Source organism: Sinohyriopsis cumingii, chromosome 7 (assembly GCF_028554795.1).
Source record: "Sinohyriopsis cumingii isolate HCF-2022 chromosome 7, ASM2855479v2, whole genome shotgun sequence".
In the NCBI taxonomy this organism is placed as follows: Eukaryota; Metazoa; Mollusca; class Bivalvia; order Unionida; family Unionidae; genus Sinohyriopsis; species Sinohyriopsis cumingii.
The window spans coordinates 4,296,215-4,322,820 of NC_142967.1; the positions used below are offsets into that span (position 1 = coordinate 4,296,215).

At 35.9% G+C, this 26,606-nt stretch overlaps 1 protein-coding gene across 2 annotated transcripts in view; it reads left to right on the forward strand.

Moving 5' to 3' along the window:
* LOC149794663 (coiled-coil domain-containing protein 172-like) overlaps window positions 1-21,778 on the forward strand; it is a 32,568-nt gene extending 10,790 nt beyond the window's left edge. The window contains exons 3-9 of one of the 2 annotated variants that reach the window (XR_016422052.1): window positions 7,289-7,405; window positions 8,248-8,413; window positions 9,070-9,171; window positions 10,566-11,657; window positions 12,427-12,649; window positions 18,128-18,208; window positions 19,207-21,778. Coding sequence is in view for 1 of the 2 variants with exons in the window: in XM_089963956.1 (XP_089820082.1) it covers window positions 7,289-7,405; window positions 8,248-8,413; window positions 9,070-9,171; window positions 10,566-10,696 (516 nt within the window). In the remaining variant the exon portion in view is untranslated. Of the gene's footprint in view, window positions 1-7,288; window positions 7,406-8,247; window positions 8,414-9,069; window positions 9,172-10,565; window positions 11,901-12,426; window positions 12,650-18,127; window positions 18,209-19,206 lie in introns of those variants that run through there. The other variant, XM_089963956.1, reaches the window with a different exon arrangement.
* The last annotated feature ends 4,828 nt before the right edge of the window (window positions 21,779-26,606 follow it).

The window sequence follows — 26,606 nt, forward strand, 5'->3', positions numbered from 1 at the left end:
GTAATGAGAGTATGAACACAATGACTTGTAATGAGAATATAAACACCGTGACTTGTAATGAATGTCCACAGGGACATGTAATGAGGGTATGAACACAGTAACTTGTAATGAGAGTATGACCACAATGATTTGTAATGAGAGTATGACCACAGTTACTTGTAATGAGTGTGTGAACACAATGACTTGTAATGAGAGTATGAACATGGTGACTTGAAATGAAAGTATGAAAATGGTGACTTGTAATGAATAACAGAAACATTTAATGAGAGTATCAATACAGTGACTATTGATGAGAGTAAGACTACAGTGACTTGTAATGAGAGCATGAACACAATGACTTGCCGGCGTAGAACAGGAAGAAGAATTCCAGTTATCTCCCTTATTTTGCCACAACCATTTAAAAAAAAATTGACCGTTAATTTAGATAACCTAATTCAAATCCCAATTAATTCGTCAACCTTTGTGTCAACTATCCAAGAAATCCCTCTGCGCATTGCATTATTCAATGCCCAGTCAGTAGGACCACCAGAAAAGTGTACAGAAATAGTTAATTTTATCAACGACCAAAATGTTGACATATTTTTCGTGACAGAAACATGGCTAAAAACATCAGGCGATGAGCTCACGTGTGCGGATCTAACACCCACTGGTTACTCCATCAAGTCGTTCCCCTGTAATTCTCGTGGAGGTGGAATTGTTGTCATCACAAAAAACTCCATGATAAAACATCTTAACTACCATATTTACCGTATATGTTGGGACACCGTATTTGTTGGGACACCATAAATTAATTTTAAAAGTAATTTTTTTGTGCACTGTATGTTCTGGGACACATCGTTTTTTTCAAGTCGTAAGTTGTGGGACACCATTTAAATCATTCGAAAATTACATATCGGAAATTATACTCCAACTTAAATTTTATTTTAAAAAATATAAAACTATATACTTGACATAAAACTCTTCGATCCACTGCAGCAGCATCTCATCAACACAACCCTTCTCCTAAACACGTACGATCTATTATTTTGGTACATAAATATATGTTTAGCTTTCTCATACCATGAAAAAATGTTAGAGACAACACATCACCTGAAGCGGAAACTGCAAGGACAAAAGTCAGATGTTTTCAAATCTGCACTAGTCTTGCTAATTCTCACACTTTTGACGCCCATCTTGTAGTCAGTCCATCCAGGAATGCGATCAAAGTACACATGAGTTTTATCCATGTTAATGATCATATTGTCGGCGAAATGATCTATTCATCACATGATTTTATTTTGCTCCAAATCTTCTGGATGATGCTGAGTCATCGACATTCGCGCACGAAGCATTATATTGTAAACTTTAAAAACTGTTCCATTGTTTCATTTTATTTTAAAAAATGTCGTGAATACTGGTGAAAAGAAACCAAGTTAGCTTTCCAAGAAAATAATCTTTGTATTGATATCCTTTAAAAACAATTCGGTTCTGAGTCCAAAGTCGGCTTCCGACGTCGGCTTGCTTTATGATAAAAATAACCTTTGTCTTTGATGTCCTGTCAGTAAGTTCAAAGAAGAAGTTTACTGTTGGCTGCCAGCTCTGTTTATTTACCACCAGGGCTTCTATGTGCTTGGCATTTTTTGTAGTAATTATTACAAAGGTGCACTGATGTCTGCAAATAAATAGTAATGATACTTTTGTAATTCGCGCCGGCGAAAAGATTTTCACTTGCACTCAAGTGAATGTGTTTTTAAGCAATGTTTTTTTTTTGTTTTTTTTTGCGAGATGCTGTCATACAGTAGACCTGGATAAAATTATTCTTGGCTATTTTGAACCTAACACCGTACCATGCGTGAATGGCAGTTGTCTTCAATATATCGGTTGATTATTTCCTTCTCGTTTGCGAATTCATCGACATCTATGCACAAAGCACTATATTGCGTCAAAATTTGTTCCATTGTTTCAAGTTATTTTCAAAATTCCCATGAATATAATTGAAAAGGAACCCAAGTTTGCTTCCATATCTCGGCCGTCTTTGTATATTAAACAAACAAAACAAAAATATTAAAAAATCGGCTCACTTCACAAAATCCAGTCAGCTTCCGATGTCAGCTTGCTTTGCAATAAAATAACCTTTGTACTGATATCCTTTACCACAAAAAAAAAAGTTATCAAAGTCGGCGTCTGAGATCGGCTTGCTTTGTAATAAAAATCACCTTTTGTCTTTGATGTCCTGTCGGTAGGTTCAAAGAAGGAGTTAACTGACTGCTGCCAGTCGTGTTTATTCACCACCAGGGCTTCTATGTTCTATGTGTTTGGCATCTGTGGTTACAATTAGTACAAAGTATCATTGACGTCTGCGGGTAAATAGTAAGGATAATTTTGTAACCCAAGCTGGTGAAAAGATTGTCAATTACACTTAAGTGAATGTGTTTTCAAATGATAATTTTTATTTGCGACATACTGTCATACAGTAGACCTGGATATAATTCAGTCTTGATCATTTTGCATCCAACACTGTATCATGCATGAATGGCATCTTCAAGATATTAGTTGACTATTTCCCTCTTGTCTGCGATTTTGTTGGCTCCAGTTTTCAGTCAGATAACATGTTCAAACTTTGGAGCACAACCACACACAATTGCTTCTCAATGTTCATGTGAACAACGTGGTGTGTGGTATCGGACATAATTGATACACGCTACAGTATGGAATCCTACGCTTACGGATTTCGTGGAAATATTTCATTCTTAAATGCTCATGTTGAAGAAAGGAATAAATGATAACAACACAAGGTTAGTTTCTTTCTTTTTATTATCAATTCAACGTTTTATTTATCTATTTTATTGCAACGTGCAGTGGGGTGGGGGGAAGCACAAATGCAATACAATTTTATTTCGTTTCTTAAGTCTTGGGACATATGACCAAAGTGAAAAAAATGTTTCACCCTAAGTTCTGGGACAGGAAAAAAAATAATTATTTTATTGTGTCCCAACATATGCGGTAAATACGGTATACCACAACATTCAATTTCGACCACACATCGTTTGAACTAGTCCAAACCACACTCACACTGGAGCAAAGATCAGTCCATTTTTTCTGCCTATACCGCCCTCCTCCTAGTAGAAAAAACAAGCTGGCTGACTCTCTCTTTTTGGAGCAGTTTCCGAATCTCCTGGACTTTGGAAATTCAATAGGTGGCAACCTGATTATTCTTGGAGATTTCATCTTTCACTTTGACTGTCCCAGAAACTCAAATACATCAAAACTCATAGATTCCATTAATGTTTTCAACCTCAAACGGTCAGTTAACCAATCCACCCATAAACATGGTCACATTTTAGACTGGATTCTTCATAGACCTGCTGATAACATTCTATGGTCCTCCCTGGTATCCCATGACCTTGCATCAGATCACCTCTGCATTATATGCCATCTTGACATATCAGTCCCTAACCCTCCACTTTTATCTGCTACTAAGAGAAACCTCCGTATGATAAATAGAACCAAACTAATGCACGACATCCAAGCTAACCTAACAACTTGCTTACCTCCTACCGCAGAACAACTTGATAACTGTCTGCGTTCATTACTTGACAAACATGCCCCATCTACCAAGTGCAGAGTATCAATTCAAAAGTGTTCTCCATGGTATAGCAGTGTTAGGGACCAGCTTCGCACTGCTAAAAGAGACCGCCGTAAAGCTGAGAGGCTCTGGCTTTCCACCAGACTCACTATTCATAAGCAAATCTATGAAGTCGCTAAGAAGAATGTCACAAATATAGTCCATGCAGCGAAATCAGCCCACTACACTACTAAGATCATGGAACGTTCCAGCTGCAAAGAGCTCTTCGAGATTACTAACAAGCTAATGTCAAGGAATAAATCAACACCACTTCCAACTACCTTCTCTCCAGTCGACCTTCCGGACATATTTGCAAATTTCTTCCGTGACAAAGTACAAACCATTAGAGATAATCTTGACACCACAATTTCAATTGACTCGTCGTCACCATACAGTTGGGATACAGAATTTGAGCGCCAACCATTAGCAGCATTTGAACCTGTCTCTATGGATTTTGCACGTACAGTCCTGATGAAGAGTGCACCAAAGTCATGTGAACTTGATCCAATTCCAACATCACAGCTGCTTAAGTGCTTAAATCCAGTATTGCCTTCACTAACTGAAGTTATTAATACCTCTCTCTCATCTGGGGAATTCCCATCATTTTTCAAAACTGCCATTGTAAAGCCTCTGCTGAAGAAACCAATACTAGACCATAACGATTTAAAGAACTTCCACCCAGTTTCTAATCTCCCATTCATTTCAAAAATCTTAGAAAAGGTTGTTCTATCCCAGCTTGTATCTCATCTAAATTCAAACAGTCTTTTTAGCAATGTACAATCTGCATATCACCTTGCCACAGTACTGAAACTACTCTTCTAAAAGTAGTTAATGGCATTCTCTCTGCGTTGGATAGCGGAATGATTACAGTCCTCACCCTCCTTGATTTGTCTGCAGCATTTGACACAATAGACCATGATATATAACTTCACCATTTCCAGCATGTATTTGGCATTCATGATACAGCCATACTGTGGTTCAAGTCCTACTTGGTCAACAGGACACAAATTGTATCTGCAAATGGAATACACTCCAGCCCAGTTGATCTATGTTGTGGTGTTCCACAGGGGTGTGTTCTTGGACCTGTTCTCTTCATTATGTACACTCAGTCGCTCTCAAGTGTCATAGATCATCATCCAGTGTCTCACCAATTGTACGCTGATGACACCCAAATATACAAATCTAGCCACCCAACTGAACTTCATGCTACCATCCAAGGTGTAGAGAGGTGCATTTCTGATGTGAAATCATGGATGACTTGTAACAAGCTGCAGATGAATGATGATAAAACTGAGGCCATTCTGATCACAACACAAAGACTTTCTCATTCACATCCTGTACCTCAAACAATAAATATCAGCAATGCCAACATTAAATTCACACAATCAGTACGAAACCTAGGTGTTGCTCTGGACAGTACTCTCACATTGCACCAACATGTCATGAACATATGCAAGGCTGCATATCTTGAGCTGAGACGCATCAGCTCAATTCGCAAATATCTTTCAGTTGATGCCACTAAAACACTTGTGTGTTCATTAGTACTTTCAAGACTGGACTATTGTAACTCAATTATGTCTGGTTCATCTCAATATCTACTCCAGAAACTTCAAAAAGTTCAAAACACAGCTGCTCGGATCATACTTAGAGTACCACAATCAGAGCACACCTCCCCGCTGCTCTGTACCCTACACTGGCTATCCATTCGATCCAGAATCAAACACAATTTGTTCTCTGTGCTACATTTCACTGTCGGACTCTAGTCCAACATACCTATCTGACCTCACCCATGTGTACACACCAGCAAGATACTTACGCTCCTCTTCTGACAATCGTATACTCATTATTCCCACAATGAAAACAGAGTCATATGGGGCAGTGTTCTTTTGCATACCAGGGCCCAGCAACGTGGAATGAATTGCCCACTGAACTTAGACACAAAGACACAGTGATCACATTCAAGAGGGCTCTCAAAACTCACTTATTTCGACTGCAAGAACAAACTTAAAGACCTAATAATGTTTCCTACCTGAAATATTCTCAGCATGTTTTTTATTTTTTAATGTTTTTCTAATTTCATATTGTTTGTTTTTGTAATAATATTATTATGTTTCTTATCTTATAGGTGTTGTCTAATGTTGTAAAGTGCTTAGAGCTTCTAAAGATTAGGCGCTATACAAAGTCCTCATTATTATTATTATTATTATTTAATGAGAATATAAACACCGTGACTTGTAATGAATGTCCACAGGGACATGTAATGAGGGTATGAACACAGTAACTTGTAATGAGAGTATGACCACAGTAACTTGTAATGAGAGTATCAGCACAGGGACTTGTAATGAGAGTATGAACACAATGACTTGTAATGAGAATATGAATACAGTGACTTGTAATAAATGAACACATGGACATGTAATGGGTGTATGAAAGTATCTTGTATTGAGAGTATGACCACAGTGACTTGTAATGAGAGTATAAACACAGTGACATGTAATAAGAGTATGAATACAATGACTTGTAATGAGTGTGACCACTTGTGTTATCCTGTAAATAGTTGTAATGAGAATGCAAACAAAATGACTTGTAATGCGAATATAAACACAATTACTTGTAATGAGAATATGAACACTATGGCTTGTAATGAGAGTATGAACACAGTGACTTGTAATGAGAGTATGGAATCAGCAACTTGTAATGAGAATATGAACACTATGGCTTGTAATGAGAGTATGAACACAGTGACTTGTAATGAGGGTATGGAATCAGCAACTTGTAATGAGAGTATGAACACAGTGACTTGTAATGAGAGTATGAACACAGTGACTTGTAATGAGGGTATGGAATCAGCAACTTGTAATGAAAGTATGAACACAGTGACTTGTAATGAGAGTATGACCATAGTGACCTGTAATTAGAGTATGAACACATGAACTTGTAATGAGAGTATGAACACTGTGACATGTACATAAGTTAATTTTGGCAAGACCTTTAATTTAATTCCATTCCAAAGAACCAGCTGATAGTTGGCACTCTGACATTGATTTTAAGGTCAAAGGTTTTGAGTTCTTGATTTTAAGGTCAAAGGTTTTGCATTTTGTTGTGAGTTTTTGGCATGATGACAAAAACAATTTTGAATGAATTTTCATCAGTCCTTCCTTTACATATATATATTGATTAAAAAGGTAAGTGTTAGGGGGTGTGTGTGTGTGTGTGTGTGTGCTTCTCACCTTTGATCATTTTTGTGTATTTTCTGCAATTTATGTTTTCTTGCATTATTCATTTACAGGATGACACAATCAAGTACAGTTGTTGGTTTACAGTGCCTATCATATCTTCGTTTTTGGGTGAATCAATCAGAAAATATATTCTCTCCCTCATATTGTAATCTAGATTTTTCTTCTCTAAGTTTTTATTTAATTCAATTGTGTGTTTTATATTTGCTAAGTTATTCAATTTTGAAAATCTTTCAATGTGAGGATTATCTTTTCCATTGTACTGGTGAAAGATTATAAAGTCATTAATCGATGTCGCACTTGGTAACACCCATCTTCAAAATACCAGGTCAACATGGAGTTGGGCAATGCCGTGGGCAACCAGAATTTATACCACAAAAAGTTGCCGTCATGCAGTGAGAACAAATTATAAAGATACCTGCATATAAAACAAAATTTTGCATTTCAGGTTCAGAAATTAATTGAAGAAGAAACGAAGCTTAAATGGTTTTCCAATAAGGAGAAAATTTTGGAAGAGCAACATGATGAACTTGCCAAGGAAAAAGAATCACTACAGCAACAACTGGTGAGAAATGTTTAGTGTTTTATGCATGATTTTTCTTGTTTTACATTTGTATGGTTGACCAGTAAGCCCTTTCTAAGCCTATTATTAGTACTTCACGCCATGCGATACAAAACACAAATCAAACACCCAATACAAAGAATTATTCCTATCTCAAATTACTCAACAGGTATATCCAAAATTATCCAGTGCATTCCCATTGATAAGAACCTGAGTAGGAGACATTTTACGAAACTATACAGTCATAAAGTCTAATGAATAATTTACATTATGACGTTCAGATCCTAGAGACTGGCTAATTACTCGGGTTGAGAAATATTTTACCAACGTTGACCCTGCTTTTGAACAAATATACAATAAAATTTAAGAAAGCTATAAACGAATAAGTAAATACAAATTGCACATGTAATAGGTGTATGTATGTATGTATGCATGCATGTATGGATGTATATATGTATGTATGTATGTATGTACGGATGTATATGTATGTATGTATGGATGTATATGTATGTATGTACGGATGTATATATGTATGTATGCATGTATGTATGTATGCATGTATTTATGTATGTATGTACGGATGTATATATGTTTGTGTGTGTATGTATGTATGTTCGATCATCCATTAATCCACCTACCTATGTGATTGCTAACTTGCTCACTGTATATCAATCTTTATGTCAGTCTGTCCTCAGATATGTTAGATTTTAATTGCTGAAAATAATTTACAAGATTTTAATATATAAAAATTGTTTAACTTTTATTAAGATCTTAATAAGCGTCTTTTCTCCTTTAGAACAAACCCATAAAAAATACACATTATATTGATCGAATATATTTCTTAGCACAATGAGGAGGAAAAAGCAATGAGAGAGATGATGAGCGTCTGCAATGACCTGTCCGAATTTATAGCTAACTATGGATTGATTAGCAATGGAAGCCATTTTCGTGAAGAGCTGGCAAGAAAGCACCTGGATGAACTCAAGAAACAAGAGGATACACTTTCAGATGGTACAAATGCAGATATGGTTATTTTACAAATATTCAGTATATATAGGCTTTGATACAAACACACTCCCAAGTTTCTGATTCTTTTGTTTTATTGAGAGGGTGGGTTCAACAAAGCAATATTTCATTTAATTTTTTTTGGCATTGATTGTTTTGTAGTATCTTGGGATTTTCATTTCATTAATCAAATACTCTTTCGGTGATCAGATTTGTGAAATATTAGATACATGTCATCGATTGTGTATTGATAGGTCTTCGTTACAGTACTATAAAGAAAATAACAATGATTATATATATATATATATATATATATATATATATATATATATATATATATATATATATATATATATATATATGCTTGAACATTTATTTGTGTATAGAGCTTCGCCAATTTCTGTTTAATATCTAACTGGTGTCATGTGATCAGTAAGGACACCAATGGAAATAAGTGAATGAGCATTGATATATTTTACCTTATTTCATCTCTTGCCTACAGACTTTTAAACTCATTGAATGTAATGATAATATTGAGTAGAGTTGATAGAGAATCGAGTTTTACTGTTTATTTTGTGCATAAAAATTATGTATTCCATCTGAATACATAATATGAAGTAAATGACATAAAGGGTCTTGAAGAGTTTTTTTTTTTTCCATAGAGGTACAGAAGTATATTACCTGCAAGACACATGTGGATAAACTGAGTGAAGAAAAGTTGGCACTGACCAAGAAATTACATACCCTAACAGCTGAAATCAATGGTAAAACTTGTAATGAAGTTTCATCTCCATACTTTATTGTCCAAGTGCTATTTTTTTCTTCATGTCAACTGTATACTATGCATCGAGCATCATACTAATAATGTTAATAATGTAGGTGAACCAGGTGATGATGTTTTGGAGATGTATGTATTGCAACTGCAGCTGTGTATTTTATGCACATTCAGGTCATATATTTTCACTGGTTCATGAATATGATTGGGAGAATAAACAATTTGAGATAATGCCAAAAATGACATGAAAATTTATTTCCAGCCATTGCTAATTTTCAGTAGTATTTATATATGTTAAAGTGAAGTGAAACAAAAGTTATGTTATTTTGTTGTTGTTGTTGTAGGGTTTAACGCCATTTTTCAGCACAAGAGAGGCTATACATGGTGGCCAGTATAATTGGTAGAGGAAGAACCCTGGAAAACCCCAGGAAGAACCACCGACCCACGAGAAGCTACTGGCAGGCTTTCTCACGTACCAATGTTAACTGAGGCTGAGACTCAAACTCACGCAGACAGAGGTGAGATGGCAGTGATCCGTAATGGTGAGCGCTTTGTCCACTCGGGGCCCCTATTTTGATGTAATTACTTTGCTCTTTTCGCCCCATTAGACATACATAGTTGTTGATCTAATACAGCTTATGTGGAGGGCTTGGGTACTATTTTATACATTTGTATCTGCTCAGTGTAGTTGTTCAAAATACATTTTTGACAATTACTTGATGCTAATCCAAAGAATAAACAGAAGGAAAAAAGAAGAAAAATAGTGAATGTTATTAGAAACCGTACTATTTATAGTAAAAATGTATCAATATATGCTCATTGTTTGAAATTGCACATCACTGTTTTATGTCTTTATTCAGTTCCTGAATGACTCTTATTTATTTCACTGGTGTAGTTGTATTTGGTGACCCACAAGCATGGAAGGTTCCAGTCAAAGAAAAATTTAGATGACTGACTAATATTATGAAGATTCATTATCGCAAACCTACATAAATAGAGAGTTTGTATAATGAATCAGGAGGCGACTCTGAAAATGTGAAGGCAGATTCATAAATTAAGAAGCTTTTACAAAGTCGTTCAATATAATGACACCATACATTTTTTAAACGATTTGTAACCAGCTTTTGTTACTTACAATTTTACATCAGGTACAGCCTAAGAAATAATTTCAAGTACATTATTCCTCTCTGCTGTGTCCAAATTTCAGGCAATTTATATTTCTGTCAAAAACCAAAGTATGGAATGACTTACCTCAAGCTGTATGTATGTATGTACGTATGTTTTTTTATCAATTTTATTTGTTTCAGTTACTACAATCATTATTAGTTTCTTCCTCAAATTGCAATAAAAATTCTATTTTGTCTTGTGCAATATTCTGCACAGAAGGATTATCTGAGTTAGAGCGTGAAAGAGAAGCTACAAGAACTGCAGAAAAGCAGAGGGATACAGTGGCCAATATACAGTCTGATAAACCATTTGCCAGGCAAGTGATCTCTCTCTCTCTCATTGTTTGATTCAACGATGTTCACAAACTTCAAATGACTGATGGGAGTGGAGATGTATGTAATGTATGTATGATGAGATAGAGAGAATGAGAAAACTCGAAGGAATTCATAGACTTGGGGTATGCAGCTACTTACCCTGGCATGTGTGAAAATTCATATTGTTGTTAACTTTTGACTTGATAAAAGTGTTTGTTATATATCTAGACTTAACTTTTTATTCAACTCAGCGATTGTTGTTCACCGGTGACTTTGTGTGTTTTTAAGTGATTCCACATTACCCTTAGCTGGCAGATGTTGCAGAGGGCAACTTAGGAGCTTTTATCTAATGAAGTCTTAGCTGAATGTTTTCTGTGTTATCAGCCATTAAAATCATGAATTAAGTGGCTAACTCATGTGCAGTGAGAACTAATGGCCATCCACTGCATCCTCATATCGACATTATCATGCCACTGGATTCGGACAGGCTTGGAAGAGCGAGTGATGATGGCTCTGTACAACTTTCCCTCACTTAAGTCCAACTCATGCACAAGTTATGACATTATTCCCCCAAACTATCAGATGCCTTCAGGTTCTGTGGTGGTGGACGAGTACCAAAGCAACAGGTGTGGCAACCCTCTAGCTATAGACCTGCACACAACTCAGGACATATGATCGTGTTTCCATGGACAGAAGCAGCAGTGGAAGTTGGTAACCCACTGGAGGACTTTTAAGGATCCTGTTGTGCACCTCTATAACAAGAGGAAAGGGTCTTTAAAAGGTGTCCTGAACATTGCCTACTTCTCATTAATCCTGGTCAGCATTCCACGACTGATGGAGATCTCACCTTAATGGGCGAAAATCTACCTCTAAAAAAAAGGGTTACATAACTCACTATCTATGGACACTAATGGGCAGTATATCAGCAGAGGGACCAGAGAGAAGAACAGTTGGTAGAGAACTGGCCAGATTCAACATCCAGATAGTAGCTGGGGTGAGTATGCACGATTTGCCGAAGAACGAGTGATAGAAATAAAGTAATGCGACATGATGCTGGTGCTGGCTTTGCCATGAAATCATAGCTAATCAGCTAGTTCACAAATCTCCAGTAATAATAATAATAATAAATCAATATTATCAGCGTAAACTTAAATTTTCATTTTTGTTTTGTTTTTTTCTACAACTACTACTTATTATTGAACATTGGAATTTTGGGTATCGTATTTGCAAAATGATTTTGAAATAATAAATATGTTACTGTGCTGAAAAATGCCCTTATTTACTGAAATAGATCAGACATTGGAATCAACCAAATGAATGAATGAATCCATGAATATAGCCTGCCCAGATAGGTAATATTTGTTGGAGTTTTCTTTTTATGACATTTATAAAAAGAAGAAAACACCACTGGATTCAAAATATTTTTCCCTTTGTGTTACAATAGTTAGAAATAAAGGTGTTGTGCTGTCAAGTAAACATAACTTAAACTGCGAGAGTTTCTTTGTTCGTTTCTTTTACCTGGTTTTCTGGTGCAGCTACCTGTTGGATTCAGAGGCAGTAACCACACCCCAACACAAGGTAACTAGTATCAAAAATTAACAGACAACATAAATAAACTTTCAGCTTGTGAACATGGATTGTTTGGTCCGTAACTTTTTGTTTGTAATGACTAAAGATATTGATTCCATGATCTTTCTGCTTCAAAGCAGGCAGCGGTGATTGTTTAGACATAAAGTCTATGCTTATATCATAATTCTTCATAGATTACAGTCGGAGCTTACAGAGGCAAAATCGAAACGTTTAGAGGAAAGATGCAACGAACTTCAGGAAGAGATGCATCAACTGCAGCAGCAGATATGGAAAAGACAGGTCAGTTCTTGGCCGTCCCAAGTTACTGGTCACCAAAACTTGCAACATCAACATGCCAGCAAAATTGATAGTTCTAAAGAAGGCACTGGTAGTGACAAGAAGCAGCCATTAGAAAAGGTAAATAATAGTTGTCCATTTTTTCTTTGCTTGCTCATATTTCAAATTTTCGTATAACATGAGCTCGACAGGTCAACGAGGTGAGAATAGAGTAGTGGAGTGTGGCACTTGGGGCACACAAATGGCATCGTGGGCATAAGGAATGTTCAACATTACGGTTGCCATTTTGAAATGTGGCATTTGGGGGATAAACATGACTATGGCCACAAGGAAATGTAATGTTAAAATGTCCATAGATTTAACATGTTGTTTCCTATTGTACCATTGTTTTTGTTTGTTTTGTTTTCGGCACAGAAATGGCAATTTGAGCACAAGGAAAATTTAACATTGCACTTCCATTATTTCTGTGCTCATAATTTGCTTAAATAATAACACAGTAGGCACAAGGGAAATGCAGTGTTGAATATGTCTACATGTTTAACATGGTAGTTATATATGAGCACAAGGGGAATGGAAGTGTGAAAACACTTGACATGTAGTGAACAACACTCAGACCTACTGATCGATATTTACACCTACTAACCAATACACCATCTAACTTACTAGTACCTACCTCTACTGACTATATCACAAACACTTAATGACCATCACCCACACTTGCTCACCAGCATGCATTGTAAAAGGGGATGTACAATAGAGGATAGAGTGAAGTGTAACACCTATAGTCAACAAAATGACACACCTACATCCAAACAACCCCAAAGTAGACTGAAAGGAGAGATATGGATAGGAGTACTCACACATAAGCAAACATACTGTAACTTCTGAAAAGTGTATGAATGTTCACATACGTGCACAAAAGCATACTGATATACTGTCACACGATAGACAGAAAAGAGGTGATTGGTTCAAGTTTAAACTGTGGAAGTCAAAACACATGCACAATATACATATGTGCACAGATAAGCATATATTATGGCAATGATTGAGTAGTATCTTTGATTTTGAGAGATCTTGGAAAGGGCCATTGTTTTTCTGGGTCATTGATCTTATTGATATCCAGGACAACTGCATGCTCTGGCAAGCTGTGCAACACAGAAACGTCTGATCGTTGTTTTTCAGTCATCAGAGAGTCTAACATTGGGATATTCTGTTCCATCTCCCAATCTTTTGTCTGAGGGATCAGGCTGGGATATTCTGTTCCTTCTCTCAATCTTTTGTCTGAGGGATCAGGGGTTGTTCTGATTGCAGCTCCAGTTCCAGCATCAGTTAATAGTCTTGCAATCCTTCCCTCTGCCTTAGTCGTTGCTGTATTCTCTCTTCCACCTTTCGCTGAGGTGCTCTTGCTCTCACCCCCGCTTCTTTTGCTCCCTTTCTGTCTTCTTTTCTGCCCAAGCCTTCTTAATGATATCTGTTTCCTCATCAATCACTTCTCATATGAACTGGTTCCTCCACTTTCTGTAACTGCATTATATTGTGGGGTTTTAATGCCATTTTTCAGCACATGATTGCCGACTTGTACTAGCTTATTCATTCATGGCTTATTTATTGAGTCTACAATGGATGGCAGTACTGGTGAATGCACTGCTTTATATGCTATAAACACAGAAGTAAAGACAAACGTCCCTTTGATTCAGTATGTGGACATGAAAGTCTTGGGACGAGCAAAATAGGAGACTAAGTGGTTTTAGTTTTTGTCATATTGATGTCTTTTCCCACTTTGGGTCAGATATGCACGTAGAGTATTGCTTCTTCAGTAGTTGTTTTGTACTCGTTAGCATGAGCCATCAAATGCAACATGGATCAGCTTGGATTAAGTAACATACATCCACGTCATTCAACAAAAAACTTGTATTGCAAGCACATTTCAAAGTGCAAATGATCTATCATTTCTAAAATATGCCCTTGATTTTCTTTTGGCAGTTTCTAATTCATAAATTGTGGTTTGCATCATAATCGATGATCAATGCTCTGCTGGTCACATGTAAGGTTTGCAAACCACACAAGCATCTTGGCTTCTTTTCTGTAAATCCGGAGATCCTCTAGGTAAGCTTGGTACGGGCAAGTGTCCACGCTGCTGCTGATTGGTTTGTTAGTCAACTATACAAATCAGCTTCGCTGTATGAAGAATGCATGAATTTGATTATGGTAGTGTCCGTTTTGATGGCTTTGACATTCAGGTGCAAGTAACTCTTATTCAGATTGATTTAATCTTCTGTTTGACATTTAATTTCAAACTCGATGGGAACTAAAGTGGTCAGAGACAGCAAGGGATGAAATTCTACGCACTGAGGGCACGACGAAGAGAGCAAATTCTGTCTTAAAAACATCACAAGAATTTCTATGCATAATTGTTTTTAGTAATCAGAAACATTAAAATCTCTATTGGTCCTTCTCTTCTTATTCTATTTCTGGTGGTGTCTGTGAGGTTGTTGAGAATGAATAAGTGATGTTGACAGGATTTATGTGTATCTTGGCAGCCAAGTAAAATTTTTTTGGCTGGATCAACACATTTGTTCTGCCTTCAGTTGCTTTTGTTTGCAGCTTTGTTGTTCAATGAATGGGTTGTTGAGAAATTATTTTTCTTGCCTCCAGGCAGTAAGTTTTGAATCAAACAACCCTCGGATGACCAAAGATTTCCATGCAGGTACCAATGTGAGAAAAAAATTAACATATACCTTATGTTCTTGTTGTCAAGTTACTCTTCAGTATACAGCCATCACAATTCAGCTGAGTGTCATTTTCGAAAATATATTTTTAAGGTGACTTTTCCTCTAGAGATTATAAAATTTTGTCCAAGATCTACTTTTATACCAATATACACACTGAAAATATGATCTTCAGACAGGAATATGATGAGGACACAAACATTATCCATGAAATTGATACATGCTGGTGTTTCCTTCTTCTTCCAAAGAAGCTTTGTCAGAATCGACTCTGAAAGGATTTACTGTCAGCAACAGAGGGCTTTGCTTTCCACTACATTGTACTCAACAACATTGGAGCACACAAGCATAAAAAACTGAGTTCTTCATTCGTTTCATTGGGGTATCGAAAATACTTGAAGAATCTGTTGTTTCTGATGATATCTTTGGTTGGAGTGATGGCTGTGTTTCCACCTAGAGTAGCAAACAATGTTGAGGAAAAGTTATTGAGAGCATTTTTCCATTGGAAAAATCCATTTGTTAAACAGTGAAAAAGTGGATTGTACTCGATTAGTTCACATTTTGTTGAATCGTTGCTAAATTGATTGCTGCAAATAGTTGAAAAAATCAATGCGATGTCGAGCACAAGATCCTGCAGGAATTCTCATGTCATAGATATTCAGTGAAGATTGTCTGGCACAATTTTTTTGTTTATTCATTTTGTTTTTTAGCTTCCAGGATCACATTGTCCAAGTGTTACTGTTGGGTATTACTACAACGAAAATGGTTTGATCCACAGCAATATTCAAAACTTGTGTGGATTTAATAATATCTACCAAAACATCTTGACCAGATATGATAACATGAGGAGGATGTTGATGTGTAAAATATGTCCACACACATTCTTTAAAGGTTCTTTGAAAATGTTCCACAAAACTTATTTGTATTTAGGAATTTCACTGATGAAAATATTTTTTTCAGTTAATTTTGAAAGGCTTGTTTGAGAAATTCTGTGCCATCTCAGAGGATACTGTCCACTTTCTTTTGAGACATTGTTTAAAGCTCACACTATCTGTGAACTTGTTTTGGATGTCAATGGAATCATCCCAGCTGATTCTGAAAAGCATAAATGACACAAAAAGTATTTGTAACCTCGACTGTTTGAAGCTGATTGTGAGACAGCTGCTAATTCAACTTGTCATTGATGATTGATTCCTGCTACTTTGATTTGACTTCTTGGAACTTTCCGTCGAATGGGTTTTGTGTAACATGTTGAATGATCTTGTAACTGGCACCATTCATCTTTTATTACATAGCTTACTGAGTTTAATTTTGGGTGCACAATTCAAGTTTTGACTTCCTCAGTCAGCTGCATGGTTAGAATTCTGGTGAATGCTGACTAAAAGTACATCCTTGTTGTTGCTTATCAATAAGTCACCAATTGTTCGATGTTGTTAAGTTCGTATGGTATTTTGAATTGTGATGCTCGGCATCCGGCGAGTAATATGAGTAAGGAAGAAAATCATGACAGAAGTCATCAGCTTCTTTTTTTTTCTAGCTGTCTACTTGACTTCTTTCTTTTCTAGTTCTGGTGGAGGCATCCTATTTTAGCGAAAGCCTTCGTTTCTTCTCGCCTCAGAGTAGCTGCCACACTTTGGGGAAATGGTATTTGAAGCTACTCTGACTCATCTGTTCTTATTTCCGTCTACGTGGCTGGGACCATTTTTGTCTTTGAAGCTGTTTTCCTTTCTTCGGTTTTCATGACATTATTGAAATCTCTCAGAGAAGCTTTAGCAATTTTGTCTACAACTTTTCTCTTCAAACAGTCGAAGACCTTGCAATGATTATCCATGATGTAGTGAGTTTTCTGTTTTCTGTTTCTTACAAACCTGTTCGATCCATGGACAATTGTAACTCTGTGAAATTAGGATTAGTGGGTATGTGAGGTGTTCATTATTGATTCTCCTTCATTTTTTTTGGTAACATATAGGCCGATTGCTACTCTTTATAACACTAAATTATACATTGTAATGGATGATTGAACAAAAGTGATTTGTGTTCAATCACACATTTGATCAGAACCACTTGGTCCAGCAATAAGCATGTTACTGGAATGACGAAGATACACTACCTCCCTAATGTGCTATCTCACCTTTCCTTTGTGAACAAAGGATGCAGCCATAACCTTAGAATATTTTTGAAAATTCCGAGACTGTCACCATGAACACAAGACATTTTATACATGTTTAATATTGGTTCATAAATTTTTTCAACTGCTTTGTTTCTTTTCTTAAATTTTAGTCACACGTGTCTTTGTGGTCATTTCGTCATGTTTTGAAGTGCAGAATCCATGACTTTAACAATCATGCATATCCTACCATCATAAATCTGTTGCTGTAGCCAGTTACCTACACACTTCTTGGTAAGTATAAAGTGTCACAGATGAAATGGAATTAGTATTTGTCATTAATTGCAGTACTTTTAACAAAATTTCTCATTAATAGACAGATTTAATCAAGGCTTCTTTAATCACATCAATTTCGTACCTTTAACAATTTTTCTGTCATATCACAATGATATCTGCAGCGTGACAGTTTATAGTGATGTTTAGCACTGGGGCATCATGCTGCAGACATGTAGCATGATGTCCCACCCAGTCACATTATCCTGACACCAGGCCTACCAGTCCTAACACCAACCTCTTAGTGCTGAGCACCAAGCAAGGCAGCTGCTAGTATCATTTATAGAAGTCTTTGGTATTCTTCTGTTAATAAACATGTTTTTTTCTTGTGAACACACACACACCACCTGTATTTATAATTAGGTTTACTTCAAAGGATATGTGTGTGTGGGTGTGTGTATGAATTTTTTATGTTTAATTGTTTAATTTCAGGTATCTGAGCAGGGACATATGGTGAATCGGAAGAAAATTGCAAATTTTGCCATTATTGCACAAGCTGATAACAACAATTCTGTAAGCACAAGCTAATGCATTGGGGGAAGAAAAAAAACATTTTCAGCCCCTTTTGTTGTTGGATTCTTAAAGCACAAAACTCAGACATGGGTATACAAACTTAATTCTGTATAGTGCTTGTGGTTAATCTGTCAGTGACATTCAATATGTGACATAAAGAATCATTATTAAGAATTTTTTTAAAGAATCTGTTGATCTGACTTCCTTTTTCGAGTGAAGCTAGTTAAATGTAACAATTTCATGATGTTTAACCCTAAGATCGAGGTTCGAGGACAGTTATTTCAAATGAATTATAGATATTCTATTAAATATAGAAATAAAAGGTAATTACAAGATAATGCTCATTCACTACAGAGGAAACCACGTTATGAGTTAGTCCGTGCTTCAAGCATATGTAACCAATATCCTGCGGTCCAAATTTGGCACATGACCCGGTTTTATCCCCTAATTTTATCATAGGGTTTGGCTTTAGAAAACACTTATACGGCCCACTCACTGTATGAAGTGCACGTCTGCCATACACAGTCATGTTGAAAACTATTTCCTGTTACTAGAGGGGGTAACAATGAGAATTTGTAATAACCACAGTACTAGAGGGGGTAACAATGAGAATTTATAATAACCACAGTACTAGAGGGGATAACAATGAGAATTTGTAATAACTACGATTGATTGAGGCATAACATGAGGTATTTAGAAACTTTTGTCAATTTAATCTCTGTCATTAAATTAAAATTCTAAGCCTCCACTCCATAATCCATCCCCACGAATATCATGCATTACGACAAATATGGTATTAGGGTCTAGTGGAAACCCTTTCTCCAGTTAAAATAGTATACTTTTAGTGAAAACCACCTGCTTCTCATAGTTGAAATCCAGTTACAACAGTTCTGGATCCACTCTTGATATTCATGTATGCATCTCCCCTACCTTTATTTGACTTGTTTATGTAATATTTTTTATTCAGTTGATGATATTACTGTCAAATATTCTTTCAGGAAACAGTAGAGGATAGATTGCTCAGAAACATCTTCTATGAGAGTTTGGACGAGGATGATGACAAATTCGATATTAGTCTTTAATGCCACATTCAGGAGAAAGTAGACTTGCCATTATATTTACAAATCAATGCTGTCTTTGAACAACTGTTCTTAGGTCACAAGAGTACAGGACTTGGCCCTAACCGAGTCCCAGATTTTGAAGATTCTGTCGAAAATCTTAAAATCTTAAATTGATGAGTATTTCTCAGTTTCACATATTTAGTCTCATTTTGTAGGAAATTGATGTTTGTTGGAAATATGAGCACACACACACGCACACACACATTTTCCCTATTTTAATAATGGCTTTGTACTATTTCATTTTCATTTCTCTTGTACATGGGAGAAACCATTTAAATTAGCTGTAAGCTTTAGGCAGTGATATATTTTCCTAATAGCACACGTACAAAATAAGTTACAGTAGATGAGAATAGCACGGAGGTATACCAATTTTCTCTCCATCGTATTTGTTGCAAATGCACATCTTTTCCTTATAGTTGTTCCTCTTTCAGAAGTGCTTAATGACTGGATTGGAACAATAATTGATTCCAAAGAAAAACATTTGTAAAGGATTCAAATTGGTGATATGTGCATGCCAAAAGTGTCATAGTCTATGAAGGTCTCTTTGATCACTCCAGAATATTTTGCTGGGTGAAAAAGCGAGCGATTTGATTGGAATCGGTGTCTTTCATCTGCAGTAAGTCAGATTGTGGAACAATAGATATTGTTCAGCCAGTTGCATTTGCCAAGGATCGAGGTGGATTAAACAAGAAATACATTACAAATCTGATTGAGAGCATTTAGTACTTCAATACACCATTCATGAGTGTGAATGTTTGTAATTAGGCGATCTACTCAATTTTGATTTCATGCATTCATATTTTTGTTTTTTGTGTTTTGATTTCAAGAATTCTATTTTAGATATCTTAGAGATGATTCTGTTTGCAAACAATTTCTCAATTCCTCAATATATTTTCTTTAAAATCTACAATAAAGGTGAATGTGTTTTTAAAAAAATCAACTGTTCATCAAGTGTAGATACTATATTTAGAAGGGACTAAACAATTGCAGACAATGTTTACCAAGGAATGTAAATATAAAGATAATTAGAGAATTGGACTGAGCCATTTTTTGTTATTTGTTTTCTCTTTCATTTCTTCTGGCATTGCTTAACTTGTAATTAGTAATAGCCTATTGGAGTTTACATGGAGACCTCATATATAATCTCTTGCAGCTCCTGAAATAAACTCCCAAGATTCGCATTGAGTGGTAGAAATATCATCTAATTAGTCTCCAGGCTGAAGCTCTTCAAACGCAGTTTTTCTGTTTCTGATCTTGCCATGTGCCAAAGTATCAACTTTTAAATTTCATCATGAGCAGTCATGTTGCAAACAGTCTAGCAACTGTGGTGTAGCTGTTGTACAAGTTGTACTGTTGGTGGGGATTTTAGGGCTAAAGTTAATTATATATTTCTTTATTGTAATTTTTGCAACATATATTTTTTGCTAAGTTGTCAGATCCTAGTGATCTGGCACTTGAAGCTAGTTCTTAAAGTTAGTTCATAAAAATTATCCACAAATATTGTATTGGAAGCATGATATTGCACATTTTTTTTACTGATGATTGTTATGAGTCTATAACCTTAAAATAAGTAACAGAAAAGAGCGAAAACCAACCAGTTTTGTAAACTTCCACAAATAATATATTTCCCTCAAATGTAAAGTGAAAATTTAAAAAGAACTTATAGCATTGAGAATTAAATCCCAAATAGTTATAAACGTTCAATCACAATTCCAAATGTATAAAGATCCAAATGAAATCCGGTGGTGTTTCAAATAAATTCTGATATTGAATGTGTCATTGTGCCGATAGTCTCAAATATGACAATGGCCTGTAAGGTGGCCTTGTGTTAACATATTTTTTTATGCATCACAATAAAATATAATCCAAATCTCCTTGACTGAATTTCTATAATTACAAATTAATGATTTAGTCCAAGAAATATTAGTCAGCACTTTGTAATTCCTTTGATTAGTTTAAATAACTAAATCAGCCCAAAATAAGAGCTCAATACGGCAATAAGACTGATACCACTTTGAATGTTAAGACAGGAATTAGTAATTTTTCAAGTGAAAACATTGATAAAAAAAAATTGAAGACACAGTAATAATACTATGGTATAGATCAGTCTTCTTTTTAAAACATTTAACTTTGTCAACACCTTTAGTAACTTCCAAGTGAAAAACTAATATCATACATTCAAATAGAAGTAATCATGTTTACTTCCACTAATAATGATCTTATTATTTGATAATAGAGGAATATTACCTGTACATTAAGTGGTTTCCAAAATAGTACCGTAGACTTGTAACTTGATTTTGGACTAGGGTCATTTTCAAAATACAGATATACTTAGCGTATAATCATTGAGAAAAGCCAACAAACAATACCAATTAAATATACATAACACCTCCCCTCATAAAGAAAAAAAAGATTTATACAATAAGGCTTTCTTGTGCATATTAGTTAAATATACATACAATTGAAATTACATAGATGCGTTATGAATGACACAAAATATACATGAAGCAATATAATATTTCTATATGTGTAATTGTATCTGCAATAAAATTATATTCTCCCTTCATCACCTGCTGTTAATATTGTATTCCTGCAACACCAAACTTCACCTTAATACTTTCTGATTTTTGTTTTTTGTTTTACTAATAAAAATAAGGGGGTTATTATCACTGAATACAATAATCGGAGAAGGAGATAATATATAAAAAGTATTGCAAAGCCAAACATTCCTCTTTAATTGTGGATTAATTTCTTTGGTGCTTATTTAAGTTTTTAGAAAAATAGCACACTGCATGATCTACAGCATTTTTGTCTTCTCGAATCAGTACTCCACGAACCTCAACATTACTTGCATCAACATACCTTTTAAATGATTGACTAAAATTTGGAGCGGAAAGTACTGGTGTACTCTTAAGTATGGTTTTTAACATATAAAAAGCCTCAGGACATTTTTCAGACCAATAAAACTTGGTTCTCTTACTCAGCAAATAAGTCAGTGGTTCAGCAATTATGGAGAAATTTGAGCTAAATTTCCGATAATATCTGACGTACCCAAAATTCGCATCCGCTGCTTTTATAGACAGGCACAGGGAATTCAGAGATAGTGTTGACCTCAACTTCTATAGGTTTAATTTGACCGAAATATGATATGTAACTTAAGCACAGCAAAATTCACTTTTGCATAAATTAATTGTCAAATTTGCATCACTGAGTCTATCAAAGAACTTATGAATGGTTTCCAAGTGATCATGCAAGAGGTCAAACTTTGTGACTTATTTTGCATTTCCAATTATGTCAGTGCAGTCATCTATTCTTGGCAACGGAAATGGATCTGTTTTGGTCGCTCAGTTTACTTTTCTATAGTCGGTACACATGGGAAAATATTGGGTTCAGCACAGGAATACATGGTGAGCTCCAATCACTTTTACTTGGTTCTATGTAATCATTTTCCAGCAAATACTGAATTTGTTTTTTCAAACACTCCAGTTTGAGAGCATTTATCATATATGGAAGCTGTTTCACTGGTATAGACTACAATTTATACATCATGATAGGTTTTTTTTTTTATGTTGGAACAGCTGGAAATAAGTGCTCATATTTAAATAATAGCTGTTTTATTTTATTCTTTTTATGTCACTGCAAATGTGAAGGTTTCTGGTCCCGATTATTCAATATTTCTCAATTCTTAAAATTGGTTAAACCAGTCTCCAGTACAATTGCATTCCATCATTTTAATCCTTGCAATGTGGGACATGTATAAGTAAATTGACTAAATGGTTTACAGAATTATATCTATCAACATACTCATTTAACATTTTAACATGCAGGAGTATTAATGATGTAATTTAAGTCACTTAGTTTCTTTCTAACTTTATAAGGACCATAATACGTAGCCTGAAGAGGACTTTGAGGTATGGACAAGGGATCCAGAACTTTATCTCAGGCCTAAACAAAAACATACACAAAGAGAGAACACAGATCATCAATAATTCTGAGCAGTATCTTGCATTTTTAGTTCAAAAAGGCCGTTGGTGTTGTTAACCAAAAACATATGGTTAATGCATACCAGACCTCTTCACCTTTATTTTCTAAGGCATCTTCGCACTGCTGGTTGATGCACAAGTAGTATATTTAGAAACCCCTGCCTTTCCGAGTTCATTCTTCTTTGACTTCCACATAGCTGGTCTGTGATCATGGCAATTGCGCATCATGACATCACATACATGGGCTACTCAATACCAAACAGCATGCTTGAAATGAACCTTGGAATCCACTTGACATTTAGTTTGGAGGATGAATTTCAGGAGACAAAATACATCAGTGTATTTTCCTTGTATCCTTTGGTGTGTAAATATGATCTACCAGTCACCCGGAAATGTTTACAGAACACATCAACATGAAATACATTAGTCAAAACAATTATTATTTTTTTCAAATATAAAGTGTTATGCCTGACGAACCTGCACCATCATGTGTGACCTCATTATTGTCAAGGAAAACTGATGTTCCCTCCATGTCGTACATGTACTGAAATGTGTAATTAATAACAACCTTGTCATCACAATGACAGAAAATTGATGCGAGTCCAGTTGTTTCATGCTCTCAATCCTGGATACCCCACTGTTAAAAGTGTTTGAAATTTGGCACTTTCCTACCACATAATATATTCAGACTACATGAACCAATTGCTATAACTGAAGCAAGAAGCTTGCGGCTTTCCTTCTTGACGTTAGACTGCAGGATACAAAGACAAATTCAAAGAACAGTATAGACGAAGAAGGCATCACTTTCGAACTTGTGGAGAAGAACAAAGGAAGACAATGACGATCATTTACCAATGTCATGTTGAACTGTGTGTAGTGAAACAATATATTCTCAGACTACATCAATGAACTCCTAAAACTGAACCAAGAAGCTAGTGGCTTTCCTTCTTGGTGTAAGACTGCAGAATACAAATATAAATTCAAAGAACGGTACAGAGCTCAAGCGTCACTTTAGAACTTGTGGAAAACAACAAAGATGATGACGATCGTTTAATAAAGTCATGTTGAACTGTTTAGGGAAAATTCGTACAATGTCCTATGGTGCCCAAGACGGAATACTTACAGCTCCATGTTGCTACTTTCAACTTGTGGAGGAAAAAGGAAAACTTGTGAAGATTTGACCTTGGTGAATTAGGAAGAAGTGGCAGAGTTTGCACACACACACACACACACACAAGACAGTCTTAAACGATAAAATCTACTTGGAATAAGCCAGTTTGAACCTGGATGGACTGGTCTAAACTGGCTTGAATTGAATGGAACCAAAATGAACCGGCTTGAACCAATTAAAACCTGTCCAATACAGACTTAAGCAATACAATCTACTATGAATAAACCGGTTTCAACACGTTTTGAACCAGGATAAACTGGTTTGAAGTGGGTAGGACCAGTTCTAGCCAGATTGAACTGGTTTGAAGCGCTTAAAACTGGTCAAAACCTGTCCAGTACAGTCTAAAACGAAAATATCTACTTGGAATAAACCGGTTAGAAACCAGGATAGACTGGTATGAAATGGTTTGAAACAGATTGAACTGCTTAAAACCGGTCAAAGCCTGTCCAGAACAGACTTAAACCATAAAATCTATTTTGAGGAATGGGACCACTTTGAACCAGATTCAACCAGTTTGAACTACTTAAAAGCGGTCAAAACCTGTCCGATGCAGCCTTAAACCATAAAATCGGCTTATAATAAGTGAGCTCGAACCGTTACGGATCACTGCCATCTCACCTCTGCCTGCGTGAGTTCGAGTCTCGGGCTCGGCTAGTGTTGGTACGTGAGAAAGCCTGCCTGTAGCTTCTCGTGGGTCGATGGTTCTTCCTGGGGTTTTCTAGGGTTCTTCCTCCACCAATTATACTGGCCGCCATGTATAGCCTATCTTGTGCTGAAAATTGGCGTTAAACCCTACAACAACAACAAAAACGAACCGGTTTTGAACCAGAATAATTTGGTTTGATCTGGATTGAAACGGAAGGAACCGGTTTGAAAATGAACTAGTTTGAACCTCGTAAAACGGGTCAAAACTTTCCAACGCAGCCTTAAACCATAAAATCAGCTTGCATTTACCGGTTTGAACTGGTTTTGAACCAGGATAAACTGGTCTGAAGTGGTTTGAAACGAATGTAACCAGTTTGAACCGATTAAAACCTGTCAAAATATGTCCAGTACAGTCTAAAGCAATAAAATCTGCTTGGACCAAACTGGTTTGAACCAGTTTTGATCCATGATAGACTGGTCTGAGCTGGTTTGCAACAGATGAAACCGGATTGAACCGCTTATATCCGGTCTAAACCTGTCTAATACAGACAATCCATAAAATATACTTGGAATGAACTGGTTTTGAACTAGGATAAACTGTTTTGAAATGGATGGGACCAGTTTTAGCCAGAAAGAACTAGTTTGATATGCTTAAAACCTACATGGAATAAACCAGTTTGAACCGGATTTGACCCTGGATAAACTGGTTTGAGCTGCCTTAAAACGGATGGAATCGGTTCGTACTGCTTAAATCCGGTCAAAACTTGTCAATTATAGACCTAAACCATAAACTCTACTTGGAATACACTGGTTTGGACTAGGATCAACTGTTTTGAAATGAATGGAACCGGCTCGAAGCGGATTGAACAGGTATGAACCGCGTAAAACCCATAAAGACTTGAATATTGTCTTAAACCATAAAAACTACTTAGAATCAACTTATTTTGAACCAGAATAAATTAGTTTGAAACAGATGGAACATGTTTAAGCTGGATTGAAAGGCTTAAAACCGATCAAAACGTTTCCAAAACAGCCTTAAACCAAAAAATAAACTTGGAAGAACAGTTTGAATCGGTTCTGAACCAGGATGAACTGGTTTGAAACGGATTAAACTGGTTTGAACCGGTTGAAACCGGTCAGAACATGTCCAATACAGCCTTAAACCATAAAATCTACTTTGAATAAACCTATTTTGAACCAGGATAAACTGGTTTGAAACGGATGTAACCGGCTTGAACCGCTTTAAACCGGTCAAAACCTGTCCAATAGTCTTAAACCATAAAGTATACTTGGAATATATCAGTTTTGAACAAAAATGGAATGGCTTGAGCAGGTTTGGAACTGGTATGAACAGGATCGAAACACTTAAAACCAGTGAAAACCCATCCAATACAAACTTAAACAATAAAATCTACTTAAAATAACCCAATTTGAAACGGTTTGAGCCATGATAAATGATTTGAAGCGGATGTAACCTG